Source organism: Nerophis lumbriciformis, linkage group LG05 (genome assembly GCF_033978685.3).
Source record: "Nerophis lumbriciformis linkage group LG05, RoL_Nlum_v2.1, whole genome shotgun sequence".
NCBI classification, from domain to species: Eukaryota; Metazoa; Chordata; class Actinopteri; order Syngnathiformes; family Syngnathidae; genus Nerophis; species Nerophis lumbriciformis.
In genome coordinates this window covers 15,537,501-15,558,338 of record NC_084552.2, presented here as the reverse complement: position 1 = coordinate 15,558,338, position 20,838 = coordinate 15,537,501, and the positions used below count along the sequence as shown (strand labels likewise).

At 41.8% G+C, this 20,838-nt stretch overlaps 1 protein-coding gene across 9 annotated transcripts in view; it reads right to left on the bottom strand.

Moving 5' to 3' along the window:
- Positions 1-20,838, bottom strand: part of ank2b (ankyrin 2b, neuronal) — a 176,339-nt gene that overhangs the window by 153,408 nt on the left and 2,093 nt on the right. For 6 of the 9 annotated variants that reach the window (XM_061961220.2, XM_061961227.2, XM_061961228.2 and 3 more), the window contains exon 1: positions 3,609-3,906. The exons of 1 other annotated variant lie outside the window; for it this stretch is intronic. In XM_061961220.2, coding sequence (XP_061817204.1) covers positions 3,609-3,731 — 123 coding nt within the window. In that variant the 5' untranslated portion in view covers positions 3,732-3,906. Of the gene's footprint in view, positions 1-3,608; positions 3,908-17,291; positions 17,377-20,838 lie in introns of those variants that run through there. 2 more of the 9 variants (XM_061961226.1, XM_061961221.1) reach the window with 2 other exon arrangements.

The window sequence follows — 20,838 nt, the reverse complement described above, 5'->3', positions numbered from 1 at the left end:
GATGTTTTACAGATCATATTCAAGCCGCTTTTTTAATGATGCGCCGTTTTGTGGGCAGTCTTATTTACGTGGCTCACCTTCGGCAGCGTCTTCTCCCCGTCGTCTTTGTTGTAGCGGTGTAGCGTGCAAGGACGGGAGTGGAAAAAGTGTCAAAAGATGGAGCTAACTGTTTTAATGACATTCAGACTTTACTTCAATCAATAAAAGTAGAAGCTTATGACTACGGTGTCGGCACGGACTACAATTGCGGACCCGCGCACATTTTTAGGACTTATGCAGATCCCAAATACAGATCAGCAGGTACCAGAAGGTAAGAAAAGTTGGTTTTGCATAATATTGCGAAACAAAACACCAAATAATGTCTGCTAATGGATGCCATTTTGCAGTCCTTATACACACACCATAATAATACTCGTATGTTTAATGCGCCGACAATCCATCAAGCGGTGTGGCTTCCTAGCTTACCGAAGTCGTCCTAAAAACATTTTGACAGATTTTTGAGCGCCGTGTGTAATGTTCTATATTTTCAATAGAACATTTAAAGTTTTTGGTGTAGTTTACTGCCATCATATTGCAGTCTACACGCATCTCTTATGTATGACTGCCATCTACTGGAAACACTTATCATTACACCATGTACCAAATAAAATTGCTTCGAGGTCGGTAAGCACGGCCAGAATCATGCCGTACATTAGGCGCACCGGGTTATAAGGCGCACTGTCGATTTTTGATCAAATGAAAGGATTTTAAGTGCGCCTTACAGTCCGAAAAATACGGTACTAAAAGGTAGGAAAGTTGGTTTTGCAAAATAGGACCCCTTCGGTGGTCTTAGCTTAAAATCAGTGTCCTTTTCAGAATGACTTCGTATTCTTCGTAAACTTCCATATATTCCTCTTTTGACATTTGTTCTTCCTCTTCCAAAGCACTCATTACCGCCACTATTGTTCAAACAAAATAGGTCACCAAACATAAACAAGCACCAGCACCAAAATAAACCACACTCAAACTAACCAGAAATGGCTCTTACAATATCATTACAGTACAGCAGCACTTACAATAATTAAAAAAAACTTTTAATATTACAAAAATGATGAGAAAATTAAAAAAAATAACTGCAAGTATTAAATACTGCATTACTTTGAGGATGAAAAAGTAATATGAATAAAATAAATATAAATAATCTAACACTGTAGTACAAATAGAAGGCAATATTTTTATTTACAGACTCATATTGCATCAAATAGTACAATTACAATAATCGTGAAATCAATGAATGAAATGAAAGTCTAATTTTACATTTAAAATGTTTTATGTAAAAAAGTGCTGGTATTACATTACCAGACACTCGCCAATAGAATAAATTATTATGCATTGTAAATGTTGAAATATTATCACAGAAAAACTAACTTCACACTGCCTCAACAAAAACGATCTTAAATATTTGTTCAGTGCAGTAGAATTGCTAACCCAACAAGGGACTCCTCCCAGTAGCTCCACCCACTCGGCAGATGACTTTATGAATTTATTTAATAAGAAAATTGAACTCATTAGGAAGGAGATTAAAGACAATGCATCCCAGCTACAACGGGGTTCTATTAACACAGATAACAATGTACATACGACGGGTATTGCCCTCCAAAATAGTCTCTCTCTTTTTGATAAAATAACATTAGAAGAACTCCTGCGGCGTGTAAGTGGGATAAAACAAACAACATGTTTACTTGACCCACTTCCTGGTAAACTTATCAAGGAACTGTTTGTATTATTAGGACCATCAGTGCTAAATATCATACATATACATATCACACCTTCCCTGTATTTAGAAAATCTTCAAAAAAAATTGTTGCACGTGGAATAAATAATTTAATACCAAAGGTAATATTTTTATTTACAGAATCATATTGCATAAAATAGTGTAATTACAATAATCGAGAAAATCAACAAATGAAATGAAAGTCTTGTTTTACATTTAAAATGTTGTATGTAAAAAACAAAAAAAAGTGGTGATATTACATTACCAGACACTTGCCAATAGAATACAATATTCTGCATTGTAAATGTTGAAATATTACCATACAAAAACTAACTTCACACCGCCTCAACAAAAAGGATCCTAAATATTTGTTCAGTGCAGTAGTATCGCTAACCCAACAAGGGCCTCCTCCCAGTAGCTCCACCCACTCGGCAGATGACTTTATGAATTTCTTTAATAAGAAAAATTTAACTCATTAGAAAGGAGATTAAAGACAATGCATCCCAGCTACAACTGGGTTCTATTAACACAGATAACAATGTACATACGACGGATATTGCCCTCCAAAATAGTCTCTCTCTTTTCGATGAAATAACATTAGAGGAACTATTACGGCGTGTAAGTGGGGAAAAAACAAACAACATGTTTACTTGACCCACTTCCTGGGAAACTTATCAAGGAACTGTTTGTATTATTAGGACCATCAGTGCTAAATATTATACATGTACATATCACACCTTCCCTTTATTTCGAAAATCCTCAAAAAAAATTGTTGCACGTGGAATAAATAATCGAATACTGAAGGTAATCTTTTTATTTACAGAATCATATTGCATAAAATAGTGAAATCAACGAATTAAATGAAAGTCTTGTTTTACATTTAAAATATTGTATGTAAAAAAAAAAAAAGTGGTGCTATTACATTACCAGACACTTGCCAATAGAATAAAAATTATCTGCATTGTAAATGCTTCAATATAATCATGGCAAAACTACCTGCATACTTTTTGATGTATATTTTGACCATTTTTTTAGTCATTCAATATTTCAATAATGACATTTTTTTGAGAGATAAACACTCCCATCTTTTTTTGGCAATATTGGAATCCCCTCTTGGCTGCAGGGGCGTCCCATCGTGCCACAACAGCCGGATTACAAACACTCTAATCCGGGATTTTGTCAATCCCGGACCACCATCATACAGAACATTTGTATACAAATAAATACAAAAAACTAATTTAGATGAAATTTCTATTTTACAGAATACTTGCTGTATGGGTTCAAGCACCATCAACACCTACGTTAAGCCACACCCATTGCATTTAAAATGCATTGTCCGAGCAACTAGCAAGTGGGTGAGCTCGGGGATTAGATGGGAAACATGAGTGTGGAAAAAATAAATCTCGGGCGTAAAGGGGGGAAGGGCACTAGAGAGTGAGGATAAGGATCTAGATCGTGATTTTTTTTCGCCAACAAAAGTTACCTTGGCTTTTATCTACATTCGAATATCTTAAACAGGAGAGCCCTCAAAGGTCTAATTCCTTTTCGTTTGATAGGACGATCTCTTTTAGCAAGGCCCCATTGTTTTGGCTCTTAGGCAGCTTTTTGTGCAAAAATGACTTTTGCATAGCTTCCCGTGCTATCTGCGAGCTCTCTTACTAGTTGCTTTGCTTCCCAGCTTGCTAGCCAGGCGTCATATGACGTCGCTGTCACAGCAAAAAGAATGGGATTTGCTGGATAAACAATGGTTTTGATGTCCAACAGTGACGATGGTGAGGTGATGATGGGATGAAGTCACCACGCACATTTAAAAAATGGTGGGCGGTGGTTGGTGGATGTTGTTTCTCCCTACTACCTTGCGCTTTGCCTGTTCCCGGGAACGCCGCCGTCTCTCTTTGGCTTTCTCCAGAGCCTTCAGATCGGCAGTTTGATCCATCTCAGACCTGGCCTTCTTAATGTGGGCGGCAGCATGCGCCATGGCTGGGGCTAAAACCGGGTGCTATTGCTCTGGTCCGAATCTGAAGGAAAATGTCAATAGCTCTAAAACATGGAGTTGCCCCGATGGCGTGCGGGAAAGAGGCAGGAGACGTTCCTTTTAAAGTGATGGATGCGCGCCAGCATGAGCAAGAGGGCGGTGGGTTATGGGAGGAGAGAGAAGCAGGAGAATGTGCCGGAACAAACAGACAGGAGAGAGACATCTGCAGAGGTCCTTTAAAAAGACACACACACACACACACGGGAAGTACCACTTGCACGAATAAGAGGGGTGGACAGAATTGTGGCCTGGTTTGCGTCAGTGAAAAGAGTGGAAAAATGATTGAAAATGAACAAAAACGACAAATAAGAGAACAATGAACCGTAAAAATCAAGTATATACCGTATTTTTCGGAGTATAAGTCGCACCGGCCGAAAATGCATAATAAAGAAGGAAAAAAACATATATAAGTCACATTTTTGGGGGAAATTAATTTGATAAAACCCAACACCAAGAATAGACATTTGAAAGGCAATTTAAAATAAATAAAGAATAGTGAACAACAGGCTGAATAAGTGTACGTTATATGAGGCATAAATAACCAACTGAGAAGGTGCCTGGTATGTTAACGTAACATTTTATGGTAAGAGTCATTCAAATAACTAACATATAGAACATGCTATACGTTTACCAAACAATCTGTCACTCCTAATCGCTAAATCCCATGAAATCTTATACGTCTAGTCCAGGGGTCGGCAACCCGCGGCTCCGGAGCCGCATGTGGCTCTTTGCTCACTCTGATGCGGCTCAGCAGCTTACTTGCCGACCCCCCCGATATTCCCGGGAGACTTCCGGATTTCAGTGCCTCTCGCAGACAACTCCCGGGATTAATATTCTCCGATTTTCACCCTTGTAGTTATAATTAGGGCGTGCCATGATGGTACAGCATTTGGCGCCCTCTACAATCCGTATTAACAGCGTGCCAGCCCAACCCCTTGTTATGCAGTATGCATCTTCTGCTCGCACACGTGCGTGACAGCAAGGCATACTTGGTCAACAGCCACACAGGTTACACTAACGGTGGCCATATAAAACAACTTTAACACTCTTACTAATAATGCGCCACACTTTGAACCAAAGCCAAACAAGAATGACAAGCACATTTTGGGAGAACATCTGCACCTTAACACAACATAAACACAACAGAACAAATACCCAGAATCCCATGCAGCCCTGACTCTTCCGGGCTACATTAACAACCCTGCTCCCTCACACATCCCCCCCCCCCTCCCCCCCTCTGTGCGTCGGTTGAGGTGGGCGGGGTTTGGTAGCGGGGGTGTATAATGTAGCCCGGAAGAATTAGGGCTGCATGGGATTCTGGGCATTTGTCCTGTTGTGTTTATGTTGTGTTACGGTGCAGATGTTCTCCCGAAATGTGTTTGTCATTCTTGTTTGGTGTGGGTTCACAGTGTGGCGCATTATTAGTAAGAGTGTTAAAGTTGTTTTTTATACCGCCACCGTCAGTGTAACCTGTGTGGTTGTTGACCAAGTATGTCTTGCTGTCACTTACGTGAGCAAGCAGAATCTCCATACAACGTGTGGCTGATCAGGCACGTCGGTTGTAGTGGGTGCTATATGCTGTACCATCACGGCACGCATGACGTTGACAAGCGCCATTCATATAAAACCCGTGTGCCGCACCAGCATTCATCCATATTAAGGTGTGGGCAGCGTGTCTGAGACCCCTGGTTTATACATAGCACAAAGCAAAAAAAAAAACTTATAATTCAGTGTTATATCATTTTAAATTTCAAAAAATTATTGTGGCTCCCATTGTTATCTTTAATTTATGAAACTGGTCAAAATGGCTCTTTGACTGGTAAAGGTTGCCGACCCCTGGTCTAGTCTCTTACGTGAATGAGCTAAATAATATTATTTGATATTTTACGCTAATGTGTTAATAATTTCACACATAAGTCGCTCCTGAGTATAAGTCGCACCACTGGCCAAACTATGAAAAAAACTGTGACTTATAGTCCGAAAAATACGGTAATTGAAAAGATATTAACAAAAATAAAACAAATACCAATGCTTCTCCTCCTTTTTCCAAAATGTTGATTCGTGCAATCGTGTGCTGTCCTGCTACATAAATATTTTTTTTAATGTTTAAAATAAACTACCGTATTTTCGGGACCATAGGGCGCACCGGATTTTAAGGCGCACTGCCGATGAATGGTCTATTTTTTATATTTTTTCATACAAAAGGCGCACCGGATTATAGGGCGCATTAAAGGAGTCGTTTTGTTATTCTTATTTTTTAAATGTAAAACACTTTCTTGTGGTCTACATAACATGTAATGGTGGTTCTTTGACAAGACGGTTGTGATAGCCGATCAGATCACAAGTTGTTGACAGTAGCCTTGTGTTGAATAGATAGAATAGAATAGAAAGTACTCTATTGATCCATGGGGGAAATTCAGCACCACAGTTTGCTCACAATAGACAAGAATAATAATAAATAATATTACATATATAATATATAAATATTATAAATGTATTCTACATATACAATTAAGTCCAGTCAAGAAGAAACATATGCATTATACAGTCTGATGGCTGTTGGTATGAAGGACCTCCTGTGTCGTTCCGTGTTGCACTTTGGGAGTCTGAGCCTTCCACTGAACGTGCTTATTCTCTCCGCCAGGTATGAGTGTAGTGGGTGGGAGGTGTTGTCCATAATGGCTAGGAGTTTTGCTAGACTTCTCCTCTCTGACACCACCGCCAGAGAGTCTAGCTCCACTCCCGCCACGTTACTGGCCTTCTCTACCAGCTTGTCCAGTCTGTTTGCGTCCCTCGCTCTCAGCCCGCTGCCCCAGTAGGCCACGGCGTACAAGAAGGCGCCCGCCACCACCGACTCGTAGAACATCTTCAACATCTTTGTACAGACGTTGAAGGATCCTAGCCTCCTGAGGAAGTAGAGGCGGCTCTGTCCCTTCTTGTAGAGTGCCTCCGCGTGTTTTGACCCATTCAGCTTGTTGTCGATGTGTACACCGAGGTATTTATAATCCTCAACCATGTCCACATCGACCCCCCTGATGGAAACAGGGGTCGCCGGAGTACTCCTTCTCCTTCCCAAGTCCACAACCAGCTCCTTGGTCTTCGTCACATTGAGCTAGAGGTGGCTCTTTCCACACCATGTGACAAAGTCCTTCACCAGTGCCCTGTATTCCTCAACATCACCATCCTCAATACATCGCAGAGTCATCAGAAAACTTCTGAAGGTGGCAGAAATCGGTGGTGTAGATGGTGAAGAGGAAGGGGGAGAGGACTGTGCCCTGCGGGGCCCCGGTGTTGCTGACCAGCCTGTCAGACACACAGTCCTGCAGTCGCACGTCAGTTAATCAACAACCCAGGACACCAAGGGGGCCTCCACCTGCATCGTCTCCAACTTCACACCCAGTCGTCCAGGCTGTATGGTATCGAAAGCACTGGAGAAGTCAAAAAACATGACCCTCACACTGCTCGCAGGCTTGTCTAGGTGGGTGTGGGCTCGGTTCAGCAGGTAGATGACTGCGTCCTCCACTCACAGTCGGGGCTGGTAGGCGGATTGGAGTGGGTCCAGGTGGGGCTTGACTGTAGGGCGGAGTTGTTCCAGGACCAACCTCTCCATGGTCTTCATGATATGGGAGGTTAGAGCCACCGGCCTGTAGTCCTTCGACGTGCTGGGTCGCGTGCACTTGGGGATGGGGACCACGCATGAGGTTTTCCACAGTGTGGAGACTTTCTGCAGCCTAAGGCTCATGTTGAAGACTTGCTGTGGGGCGCAAGTTTTGAGTACCCTGGGGCTCACACCGTCAGGACCCGCGGCCTTGCCTGTTTGTAGCTTATTTAGCTGTGCATTCACCTGTTCTACAGACAGACACACTGGGGGGGGGGGGGGTCATCAAGCTGAGGGTGAGGTTTTAAGTGGGGGGAGGTAGTCATTGGAGTTGGGGGGGCTGTGAGGAGGGAAGGGGGGGATGGATTGGTTCGCTGAAGTTGCTAGGTGGCCGGCTGGTATGCCTCGGGGGAGGCAGGAGCTTGTCGGAGCCACTGTGTCAAACCTGTTAAAGAACTGGTTTAGTTCATTGGCCCTCTCTTTGTCTCCGTCCACCCCCCTACGTGACTGTGATTGGATGCTCACTTGTCACTCCAAGGTATCCAATCAGAAGTTGTGATTTACGAAAGCAGAAAGTGGCACCGGAGCCATACCCGGCCAGCGGAGAAATCAGCGGTACTCAATTTTTTTTAACTAACAAAGTAACAGATATAACGTTTTGCCTGCCACTTCCACCCAAATCAACCCACTACGAGCGGTATTTTGAGTTCAAATATCCACATTCAATATGTTTTTTTTACAATTATTTTTGTTTTGACAGTAACACGTCTGATGCGGGTTTATTGATTTTTAAATGCGCCAAAAAATAGCCCTTTTTGTACACCATTGACAAATTGAGTTGATTCAATGCCTCGTAGTGCGCCAGTGTGTTTCTGTATAGTATTTTACAAGCCGTGGGCATGTGGGCACATGAACTATGATATTTTGAGAGGTATTCATTGAAGTCGGCTAAGTAGGACATCAATGAAAGCCTAGGTGGGAAACGCACGGCCCGCCACTGCCAAACAGTCTTCATGAAGCGGCAAAGAAGACGAAAAGACCACCCACCATCCCCAAACGGGATGACAGTCTCTGTTTTGAGACTCAGATCATCTATTTGAGGTTTGTTTTTTTAGTTTTTAGTTCCCTCTGTTGCCAAAAAGTTTTTACTAGCATCTACATTCAGGTTAAAGGGCTACAATTGCCATCCATGATGCTAACTGGGTCTATTTAAAGTTTGTTCCTTGGTTTTTACTTGCCTCTGTCGCCAAAAGGTTGTTACTCACATCCAAACCAGTCATTTTTTCCTTGCATATGTGGCCTAAACCTTTCAAAAAATGTTCATTTGTCACAATATTTTTTTAATTCAAGGTTTGTTTCTTAGTTTTTCCTTGCCTTGTCACCAACACGATTTTCTAGCCTTTAAACTAGTGTTAGAGGTCTACATTGCCACTCAAGTTCCTACAGTAAATAATCTGCTGGATACATTCTTTTTTTAAGTTTTTATTTTCCTTTGATGCCAGAAAGTTGCCTTAGACAGTTTTATTTTTGCTTTTGTTGGACGACAATGTTCTACTAGCATATAAACTAAGGTTAAATGGGTGGCGGTCCGCTCCCTGTATGATCAGTGTCAGAGCTTGGTCCGCATTGCCGGCAGTAAGTCGGACCCGTTTCCAGTGAGGGTTGGACTCCGCCAAGGCTGCCCTTTGTCCCCGATTCTGTTCATAACTTTTATGGACAGAATTTCTAGGCGCAGTCAAGGCGTTGAGGGGATCCGGTTTGGTGGCTGCAGGATTAAATCTCTGCTTTTTGCAGATGATGTGGTCCTGATGGCTTCAACTGGCCAGGATCTTCAGCTCCCACTGGATCGGTTCGCAGTCGAGTGTGAAGCGACTGGGATGAGAATCCGAGTCCATGGTTCTCGCCCGGGAAAGGGTGGAGTGCCATCTCCAGGTTGGGGAGGAGATCTTGCCCCAAGTGGAGGAGTTCAAGTACCTCGGAGTCTTGTTCACAAGTGAGGGAAGAGTGGATCGTGAGGTCCACAGGCGGATCGGTGCGGCGTCTTCAGTAATGCGGACGCTGTGTCGATCCGTTGTGGTGAAGAAGGAGCTGAGCCGGAAGGCAAAGCTCTCAATTTACCGGTCGATCTACGTTCCCATCCTCACCTATGGTCATGAGCTTTGGGTTTTGACCGAAAGGACAAGATCACAGGTACAAGCGGTCGAAATGAGTTTCCTCCGCCGGGTGGCGGGGCTCTCCCTTAGAGATAGGGTGAGAAGCTCTGTCATCCGAGAGGAACTCAGAGTAAAGCCGATGCTCCTCCACATTGAGAGGAGCCAGATGAGGTCAGGATGCCACCCGAACGCCTCCCTAGGGAGGTGTTTAGGGCACGTCCGACCGGCAGGAGGCCACGGGGAAGACCCAGGACACGTTGGGAAGACTATGTCTCCCGACTGACCTGGGAACGCCTCGTGATCCCCCGGGAAGAGCTGGGCGAAGTGGCTGGGGAGAAAGAAGTCTGGGCTTCTCTGCTTAGACCGCTGCCCCCACGACCCGACCTAGGATAAGCGGAATAAAATGGATAGATGGATGGATAAATGGGTACAATCACCGTCCATGTTGCTAAATGTTGGAGATTTGTTCCTCAGTTTTTTCTTTTCTCTGCTGCCAACAAGCTTATACTAGCATCTAAATTCGGGTTATAGGGCGACAATTGCCATCCATGATGCTAACTGGGTCTATTTAAAGTTTGTTCCTTGGTTTTTCCTTGCCTCTGTCGCCAAAAGGTTGCTACTCACATCTAACCGTATCACGCTTTCCTTGCCAAAACTTCGCCTTTGAAAAAATGTTTCCTTTGTCGCAATATTTTTTTAATTCAAGGTTTGTTTCTTAGTTTTTCCTTGGCTCTGTCACCAAATAGTTTTTCCAGCATTTAAACTGGGTTTGCCACTCATGTTTCTACAGTAAATAATATTCTGGATTTTTTTTTTTTAAAGTTTTTCTTTGCCTCCGATGCCAGAAAGTTGCTGTGGAGGAGGGCATGGCCTGCGGACCTGCAGAGAAGCGGGGTGTGCCAGGACCGGCTGCGAGATCAGCGACAGGTGCGTAGATGGCCCACCTGGGCCTGCTTATCTAATCACCTGTCGCTCTGTTACAAGGCAGCAGCCGGGGAGGACAGAGTTGTTGTTGGAGTTGGAGAGCTGGAGCTAGAGCGAGCGAGAGACCGAGACGAAGAGACAACTGCTGAAAAGCACAAACTAAAGACTTGATTGAAAAATAAAACAGTGTTCCAAACCCTGAAAAGGAGCTGTCATGTCGGGGATTGGTGGTCCGAAGAACCCGGAGAAGAGATAACTCCACAGTTGCCTTAGATAGTTTTATTTTTGCCTTTGCTGGACAAAAGTGTCCTACTAGCCTCCAAACCAAATTTTGGATGCTAGTAGTAGTGAAAACCGTTTATCAACAACACCCAGAAACACCGTCGGCTTTGCTTGGACTGAGCTCATCTAAGATGGACTGATACAAAGTGGAAAAGTGTTCTGTGGTCTGACGAGTCCACATTTCAAATTGTTTTTGGAAACTGTGGACGTCGTGTCCTCCGGACCAAAGGGGAAAAGAACCATCCGGATTGTTATAGGCACAAAGTTGAAAAGCCAGCATCTGTGATGGTATGGGGGTGTATTAGTGCCCAAGACATAGGTAACTTATACATCTGTGAAGGCACCATTAATGCTGAAAGGTACATACAGGTTTTGGAGCAACATATGTTGCCATCCAAGCAATGCTACCATGGACACCCCTGCTTATTTCAGCAAGACAATGCCAAGCCACGTGTTACATCAACGTGGCTTCATAGTAAAAGAGTGCGGGTACTAGACTGGCCTGCCACAACGGAGACCCCCGGACTGTTGAACAACTTAAGCTGTACATCAAGCAAGAATGGGAAAGAATTCCACCTGAGAAGCTTAAAAAATGTGTCTCCTCAGTTCTCAAACGTTTACTGAGTGTTGTTAAAAGAAAAGCCCATATTGCTAAATGCTGGAGATTTGTTTCTTAATTTTTACTTGCCTCTGTTGCCAACAAAGTTGCCGCTAATGTCTTGGCCTGCAGGTAGAGGCTAAAATGTCCACGAATGTTGTTTAATGAGTCTGTAGTAGGGCATACTTGCCAACCATCCCGGATTTTCCGGGAGACTCCCGAAATTCAGTGCCTCTCCCGAACACCTCCCGAGACAAATTTTCTCCCGAAAATCTCCCGAAATTCAGGCGGAGCTGGAAGCCACGCCCCCTCCAGCTCCATGCGGACCTGAGTGACGTCAGGTGCGCAACACCACGTAAATCGTTGGCCAACCAAAAAGTAATCCCAGTACGCTATAGCCAACATTCACCAGGAGATGGCAACAGACAAACATAGATCACTAATACATTCCTCCCCTTTTAGAAATGTATAGAAGTTACTCAAAATAAATAAATAACCCAACCAAAAAATGCAGCAGCTCAATTAAAAAACTGTACTTAAGCCACATTCTTTTCTCTTTTTTTTAGTACTGTAGTACTGTTAGTACTTATAAAAAATAACATGCTTATTATACAAACAGTATTTGTACACCTTTAACACAGATTTTTATACTGTCTTCAGAGATTCAGTTTTTTTGGTGGTACTCGAAACCTTTCTGGGTACCTGCGAAAGGGTGTTCAGCATGGTTAGAAAAATAGTGACAGAGAATAGAACAAGGATGGACAATTCAACCCTTAACTCAACAATGAGTAGATGAGTGTTATGTGTGTGTATATGTGTAAATAAATGAACACTGAAATTCAAGTAATTCTTTTATATATATATATATATATATATATATATATATATATATATATATATATATATATATATATATATATATATGTATATATATATATATATATACATAATAAAATAAATATATATATAGCTAGAATTCACTGAAAGTCAAGTATTTCTTATATATATATATATATATATATATATATATGAAATACTTGACTTGGTGAATTCTAGCTGTAAATATACTCCTCCCCTCTTAGCCCCGCCCCAACCACGCCCCCGCCCCACCCCGACCACGCCCCCCACCCCCCACCTCCCGAAATCGGAGGTCTCAAGGTTGGCAAGTATGGTAGTAGGGTTGTACGGTATTGGAAAAGTACCGTGATACTAATTAGTCATATTCAGTACTACACCGCCTCTAAAAAGTACTGCCATTGGTGGATCTACACCTGACATCCTCTGTAATGATACCAAGTACAGGAGCGTATCTAGTCGATACTACAATGATTACATCGATATTTTTTTGGCAACACAACATCTTCCTTCATTTAAAAAAAATGTATGTTATGTTTATAAACTCGGGAAATATGTCCCTGGACACATGAGGACTTTGAATATGACCAATGTATGACCCTGTAACGGCGGCTTAAGCGATTCAACAGATTACGCATGTATTGACACGGATGGTTGTAGTGTGGAGGCAGGTAGCGAAAACGAAATTGAAGAAGAAACTGAAGCTACTGAGCCATATCGGTTTGAACCGTATGCAAGCGAAACCGACGAAAACGACACGACAGCCAGCGACACGGGAGAAAGCGAGGACGAATTCGGCGATCACCTTCTAACCAACGATTGGTATGTGTTTGTTTGGCATTAAAGGAAACTAACAACTATGAACTAGGTTTACAGCATATGAAATACATTTGGCAACAACATGCACTTTGAGAGTGCAGACAGCCCATTTCAGGCGAGCTAAAAACATATATTTTTCCATGATTTCAGCACTCAGGTTAACCATACCTAAATAGACACAAAATACTGCATTACACAAGACTACTCGAATGTACTCGAATGATTGAAAAAAAAAAAAAGTTTTTAAGCTAAATTATTGGTAAACACAGTTTATGTATAATAATTTACATAAAACCGCGAGTAATGAATAAAGTTTTCATCAATTAATATATTCTGTAGACATACCCTCATCCGCTCTCTTTTCCTGAAAGCTGATCCGTCCAGTATTGGAGTTGATGTCAGCAGGCCAGGGAAGCTAAGGTGGCATAAGGGACGGTGTGAGCCAAGACATCCAGGGGGGTTTAGCTCGCTCGTCTGCGGGAACAAACTGCTGCCATACCTTGCCTTGCCGTGCTACCAAAGTCCTTTGTCCCTGAATTGCTCACACACTCCGGCAGATTCAATGGGGGTCTGGCGGCAGATTTCTTTGACTTTATCGTTGGAAATGCATCTGCTTTGAGTGTCGCAGGATATCCACACATTCTTGCCATCTCTGTCGTAGCATAGCTTTCGTCGGTAAAGTGTGCGGAACAAACGACTGACCATTTCGTCGGCTTTCCCCACACCCTCGTATTTCGAACAAATTTCATCCAATTTCTTGCCACTTTCGCATCTTTGGGCCACTGGTGCAACTTGAATCCGTCCCTGTTCGTGTTGTTACACCCTCCGACAACACACCGACGAAAGTGAGAAAATGGCGGATTGCTTCCCGATGTGACGTCACGTTGTGACGTCATCGCTCCGAGAGCGAATGATAGAAAGGCGTTTAATTCGCCAAAATTCACCCATTTAGAGTTCGGAAATCGGTTAAAAAAATATATGGTCTTTTTTCTGCAACATCAAGGTATATATTGACGCTTACATAGGTCTGGTGATAATGTTCCCCTTTAAAAATAGATATACCGGCCCCTAGACACATTTTTTTCTCTAAATTTGGCCCCCTGAGGCAAAATGCTTGCCCAGGCCAGGTATAGAGCCATATATGGTCAGATAAACTGAGGAGCTTTGCCCGAGTCTGCCATTTTTATTCAGTTGTCGTTAAAAGTTGTAGTCAATACATTCCTTATTTGTCTCTGTCTTGTTGAGGGGCAGTAGGGCGTGTACATGCACATGTATCCTAAAATCATCCACTGTAGCCAATTCTAATTAAAAAAATTAAAAATTATTGTGTAGCTCTAACTTAGTCATATATTCTGTAGACATACCCTCATCCGCTCTCTTTTCCTGAAAGCTGATCTGTCCAGTTTTGGAGTTGATGTCAGCAGGCCAGGGAAGCTAGAGTCTTTATCGTTGGAAATGCATCTGCTTTGAGTGTCGCAGGATATCCACACATGTTACACCCTCCGACAACATACCGACGAAAGTGAGAAAATGGCGGATTGCTTCCCGATGTGACGTCACAACGGCGTTTAATTTGCCAAAATTCAGACATTTAGAGTTCGGAAATCGGTTAAAAAAATATATGGTCTTTTTTTCTGCAACATCAAGGTATATATTGACGCTTACATAGGTCTGGTGATAATGTTCCCCTTTAACAATAAATGAACAAGTAGATCAATAATTCATTTTCTACTGCTTGTCCTTAATAATGTTGACAAAATAATAGAAAGGAAAATGACACAATATGTTACTGCATATGTCGGCAGACTAATTAGGAGCCTTTGTTTGTTTACTTACTACTAAAAGACAAGTTGTATTGTATGTTCACTATTTTATTTAAGGACAAACTTGCAATAAGAAACATATGTTTAATTTACCCTAAGATTTTCTGTTAAAATAAAGCCAATAATGCAATTTTTTGTGGTCCCCTTTAGGTAGAAAAGTATCGAAATTTACCGAGAAGTATCGAAATACATTTTAGTACCAGTATCGGTATTAGTGGCTCTAACTTCCCATATCATGAAGACCATGGAGAGGTTGGTCCTGGAACAACTCTGCCCGACGATCAAGCCCCACCTGGACCCACTCCAGTTCGCCTACCAGCCCTGACTGGGAGTGGAGGACGCAGTCATCTACCTGCTGAACCGAGCCCACACCCACCTAGACAAGCCTGTGAGCAGCATGTTTTTTGACTTCTCCAGTGCTTTCAATACCATACGGCCCGGGCTACTGGGTGTGAAGTTAGAGACGGTTCAGGTGGACGCCCCCTTGGTGTCCTGGGTTGTTGATTACCTGACTGACAGACCACAGTACGTCCGACTGCAGGACTGTGTGTCTGACAGACTAGTCAGCAACACCGTTCAGATGTTTTCTGATGACTCTGCGATAGTGGGGTGTATTGAGGATGGTGATGATGAGGAATACAGGGCACTGGTGGAGGACTTTGTCACATGGTGTGGAAAGAACCACCTCTAGCTCAATGTGACAAAGACCAAGGAGCAAATAATCATTAACTTTAGAATTTGATGCCAGCAACACGTGACAAAAAAGTTGGGAAAGGTGGCAATAAATACTGATAAAGTTGAAGAATGCTCATCAAACACTTATTTGAAACATCCCACAGGTGAACATGGCAAATTGGGAACAGGTGGGTGCCATGATTGGGTATAAAAGTAGATTCCATGAAATGCTCAGTCATTCACAAACAAGGATGGGGCGAGGGTCACCACTTTGTCATCAAATGCGTGAGCAAATTGTTGAACAGTTTAAGAAAAACCTTTCTCAACCAGCTATTGCAAGGAATTTAGGGATTTCACCATCTACGGTCCGTAATATCATCAAAGGGTTCAGAGAATCTGGAGAAATCACTGCACGTAAGCAGCTAAGCCCGTGACTTTCGATCCTAAGGCTGTACTGCATCAACAAGCGACATCAGTGTGTAAAGGATATCACCACATGGGCTCAGGAACACCTCAGAAACCCACTGTCAGTAACTACTATCTGTAAGTGCAAGTTAAAACTCTCCTATGCAAGGCAAAAACCGTTTATCAACAACACCCAGAAACGCCGTCGGCTTCGCTGGGCCTGAGCTCATCTAAGATGGACTGATACAAAGTGGAAAAGTGTTCTGTGGTCTGACGAGTCCACATTTCAAATTGTTTTTGGAAACTGTGGACGTCGTGTCCTCCGGACCAAAGAGGAAAAGAACCATCCGGGTTGTTATAGGCGCAAAGTTGAAAAGCCAGCATCTGTGATGGTATGGGGGTGTATTAGTGCCCAAGACATGGGTAACTTACACATCTGTGAAGGCGCCATTAATGCTGAAAGGTACATACAGGTTATGGAGCAACATATGTTGCCATCCAAGCAACGCTACCATGGACGCCCCTGCTTATTTCAGCAAGACAATGCCAAGCCACGTGTTACATCAACGTGGCTTCATAGTAAAAGAGTGCGGGTACTAGACTGGCCTGCCTGTAGTCCAGACCTGTCTCCCATTGAAAATGTGTGGCGCATTATGAAGCCTAAAATACCACAGCGGAGACCCCCGGACTGTTGAACAACTTAAGCTGTACATCAAGCAAGAATGGGAAATAATTCCACCTGAGAAGCTTAAAAAATGTGTCTCCTCAGTTCCCAAACGTTTACTGAATGTTGTTAAAAAGGAAAGGCCATGTAACACAGTGGTGAACATGCCCTTTCCCAACTACTTTGGCACATGTTGCAGCCATGAAATTCTAAGTTAATTATTATTTGCAAAAAAAAAATAAAGTTTATGAGTTTGAACATCAAATATCTTGTCTTTGTAGTGCATTCAATTGAATATGGGTTGAAAAGGATTTGCAAATCATTGTATTCCGTTTATATTTACATCTAACACAATTTCCCAACTCATATGGAAACGGGGTTTGTAATATAATACTGTATTTATATTATTCACATGTAAAAAAATACCCAAGTGTTTATTGTCTATTGTGAGCGAACTGTGGTGCTGAATTTCCCCCAGGGATCAATAAAGTACTTTCTATTCTATTCTAGTAAGTTCTGTACTTGACTTGCATTTGGTGGGTTTTTTTTTTTAAAACATTAGTTTACGAGTTTATTGATACTAGAAACTATTTTAGTTGGCATGAAAAACAACCAAAAAATGAAGCTTCAAAGCACAAACTTGATGTCACTCCCCAAGCTTTTGGCCATTTTTCAGCTGAAAACCCCCAAATGACAAAACCTCTTACCTGTCCCGATTCACCGACCACCATGTCTACAATCACGGATGCTCCCCAAAATTAAAACCAGGAGTGCCCTTTTCATGGAATTACCTTTAGGTGTATAGTGCATAACTTGGTGTATAAGGTGTCAAAAAAAAGGAGATGAAGAAGAAACCTAAATGCAAGAGCCAAGTGGATTACTGAGTTTGAGGTATTAACACACATGGGCGTGGACAACACTAAGTGTGTATTCTTAGAGCAGAGGATTAAGTCTTTTCTACTGACCTAGAAAACAATGTGATGCAATAAAGGGATAAAGGTGAGTGGCAGACCTGGAGTACACCTTTAAAAACAAATAGAATGGTGTCATAATGATATGATATAAAAAAAGAACACAAAAATTATACATTATATGGAAGAATATCACAATTTGGCTCTAACTGTCTCCCACATACAACACTGTTCTTTCAATCGTTCCCAAAAGACTCTGCAATTTAGCCTCCAACAGAAGGTGACCAGAAAAGATGGTGCCAATAATTATTGGCAATGGAGGAGACAATGAAATGGTAATAAATAACTGTAGGCTAGAAACGTTAGCAATGTTAGCTCCAGTTTTTGTGTAGCTATCTTAGCCTTCTAATGTAAACGGCATCACCTTCCTCAGCAAAATAAATAATTATTTTCTTAAAAACTAGTTTTACTTGGATCAGTGCCTACTGTGTTTAGCAATGGTCAGTGAGTTATATAGTTTGTTGATACCGGTGGCGGGCCGTGCGTTTCCCACCTAGGCATTCAGTGGTGTCCGACTTCAGTGGTTACCTCTCAAAATACCGTCATTTATGTCCCCACGTGACCATTGCTGGAGAAATACCATACAGAAACACATATGGAAGAAAATCAGAATTAGCTTTATTGTCTGCGACACCACCTGTCTCCCACATACAACACTGTCCTTTCAAGAATTTCTGAAAGACTGCAATTTAGCCTCTAACAAATAACAGAAGTTAAAAACATTCTGCTCACAGAAGGTGATCAGAATGACTTTTGTTTACAGAAGAATGAAATGCTAATGCGGGGAATTCTGACTATTTTGGACTGGTAGTAGTCGATCCACAGCGATAGTTCTGCCAAACCCTCAATGCTAACGAGTGGAAATTACACTTCAACGACTGTCATTGGCTTTGACAGTTAGGATTGTTTGTTTTTCTTACTATGATAGGGAGAAGCCATCCTGGCCCAGGAGTATGAATATTTGGGGTTTTGGCACCAGCCACTGGATTAGATCTAACCAATCCAAATCCAAGACTAGATCTGACCAATCTAAGTCTAAGACTAGATCTGACCAATCTAAGTCTAAGACTAGATCTAACCACTCTGGGTCCAAGACCAGATCTGACCAATCTAAGTCTAAGACTAGATCTGACCAATCTAAGTCCAAGACCAGATCTGACCAATCTAAGTCCAAGACTAAATCTGACCAATCAAAGTCTAAGACTAGATCTGACCAGTCTAAGTCTAAGACTAGATATAACAAATCTAGGTCCAAGACCAGATCTGACCAATCTAAGTCTAAGACTAGATCAGACCAATCTAAGTCCAAGACCAGATCTGACCAATCTAAGTCCAAGACTAGATCTGACCAATCTAAGTCTAAGAATAGATCTGACCAATCTAAGTCCAAGACTAGATCTAACCAATCTAGGTCCAAGACCAGATCTGACCAATCTAAGTCCAAGACTAGATCTGACCAATCTAAGTCCAAGACCAGATCTGACCAATCTAAGTCCAAGACTAGATCTGACCAATCTAAGTCTAAGACCAGATCTGACCAATCTAAGTCCAAGACTAGATCTGACCAATCTAAGTCTAAGACTAGATCCAACCAATCTAGGTCCAAGACCAGATCTGACCAATCTAAGTCCAAGACTAGATCTGACCAATCTAAGTCCAAGACCAGATCTGACCAATCTAAGTCCAAGACTAGATCTGACCAATCTAAGTCCAAGACTAGATCTGACCAATCTAAGTCCAAGACCAGATCTGACCAATCTAAGTCCAAGACCAGATCTGACCAATCTAAGTCCAAGACTAGATCTGACCAATCTAAGTCTAAGACTAGATCTGACCAATCTAAGTCCAAGACTAGATCTAACCAATCTACATCCAAGACCAGATTTGACCAATCTAAGTCCAAGACTAGATCTAACCAATCTAAGTCTAAGACTAGATCTGACCAATCTAAGTCCAAGACTAGATCTGATCAATCTAAGTCTAAGACCAGATCTGACCAATCTAAGTCCAAGACTAGATCTGACCAATCTAAGTCTAAGACTAGATCGGACCAATCTAAGTCCAAGACCAGATTTGACCAATCTAAGTCCAAGACTAGATCTGACCAATCTAAATCCAAGACTAGATCTGACCAATCTAAGTCCAAGACTAGATCTAACCAATCTAGGTCCAAGACCAGTTCTGACCAATCTAAGTCCAAGACAAGATCTGACCAATCTAAGACTAAGACTAGATCCGACCAATCTACGTCCAAGACTAGATCTAACCAATCTAAGTCTGAGACTAGATCTGACCAATCTAAGTCCTAGACAAAATCCAACCAATCTAAGTCTAAGACTAGATCTTACCAATCTAAGTCCAAGACTAGATCTGACCAATCTAAGTCTAAGACCAGATCTGACCATCTAAGTCCAAGACTAGATCTGACCAATCTAAGTCTAAGACTAGTTCTGACCAATCTAAGTCCAAGACTAGATCTGACCAATCTAAGTCTAAGATCAGATCTGAACAATGTAAGTCTAAGACTAATTCTGACCAATCTAAGTCCAAGACTAGATCTGACCAATCTAAGTCTAAGACTAGATCTGACCAATCTAAGTCCAAGACTAGATCTAACCAATCTAGGTCCAAGACCAGATCTGACCAATCTAAGTCCAAGACAAGATCTAACCAATCTAAGTCTAAGACTAGATCTGACCAATCTAAGTCCAAGACTAGAGCTGACCAATCTAAGTCTAAGACTAGATCTGACCAATCTAAGTCCAAGACTAGATCTGACCAATCTAAGTCTAAGACCAGATCTGACCAATCTAAATCCAAGACTAGATCTGACCAATCTAAGGCTAAGACTAGATCTGACCAATCTAAGTCCAAGACTAGATCTAACCAATCTAAGTCCATTGCATCTCAACAGTTGTTTTCCTCACTATGATAGGGAGAAACCATCCCTGCCCAGGCACACCCTCCTGGTTTTTTGGACTATAAATATTTGTGTTCATTTATTTGAGAATTTTTGATTAATTTTGCATATAATGTATTACATTTTAATAATGTGATATATTTTACTATATATGTAAACATACATACGACTATGTATGTATACATCATTCATGCATCTCTTATTTTGCTGTTGTATCTGCTAATTACTGTTTTTGTTCATGTAAATATTTGTTTTATATACAATACATATATATACATATACATACATATACAGTATATATATATATATATATATATATATATATATATATATATACATATATATATATATATATATATATAT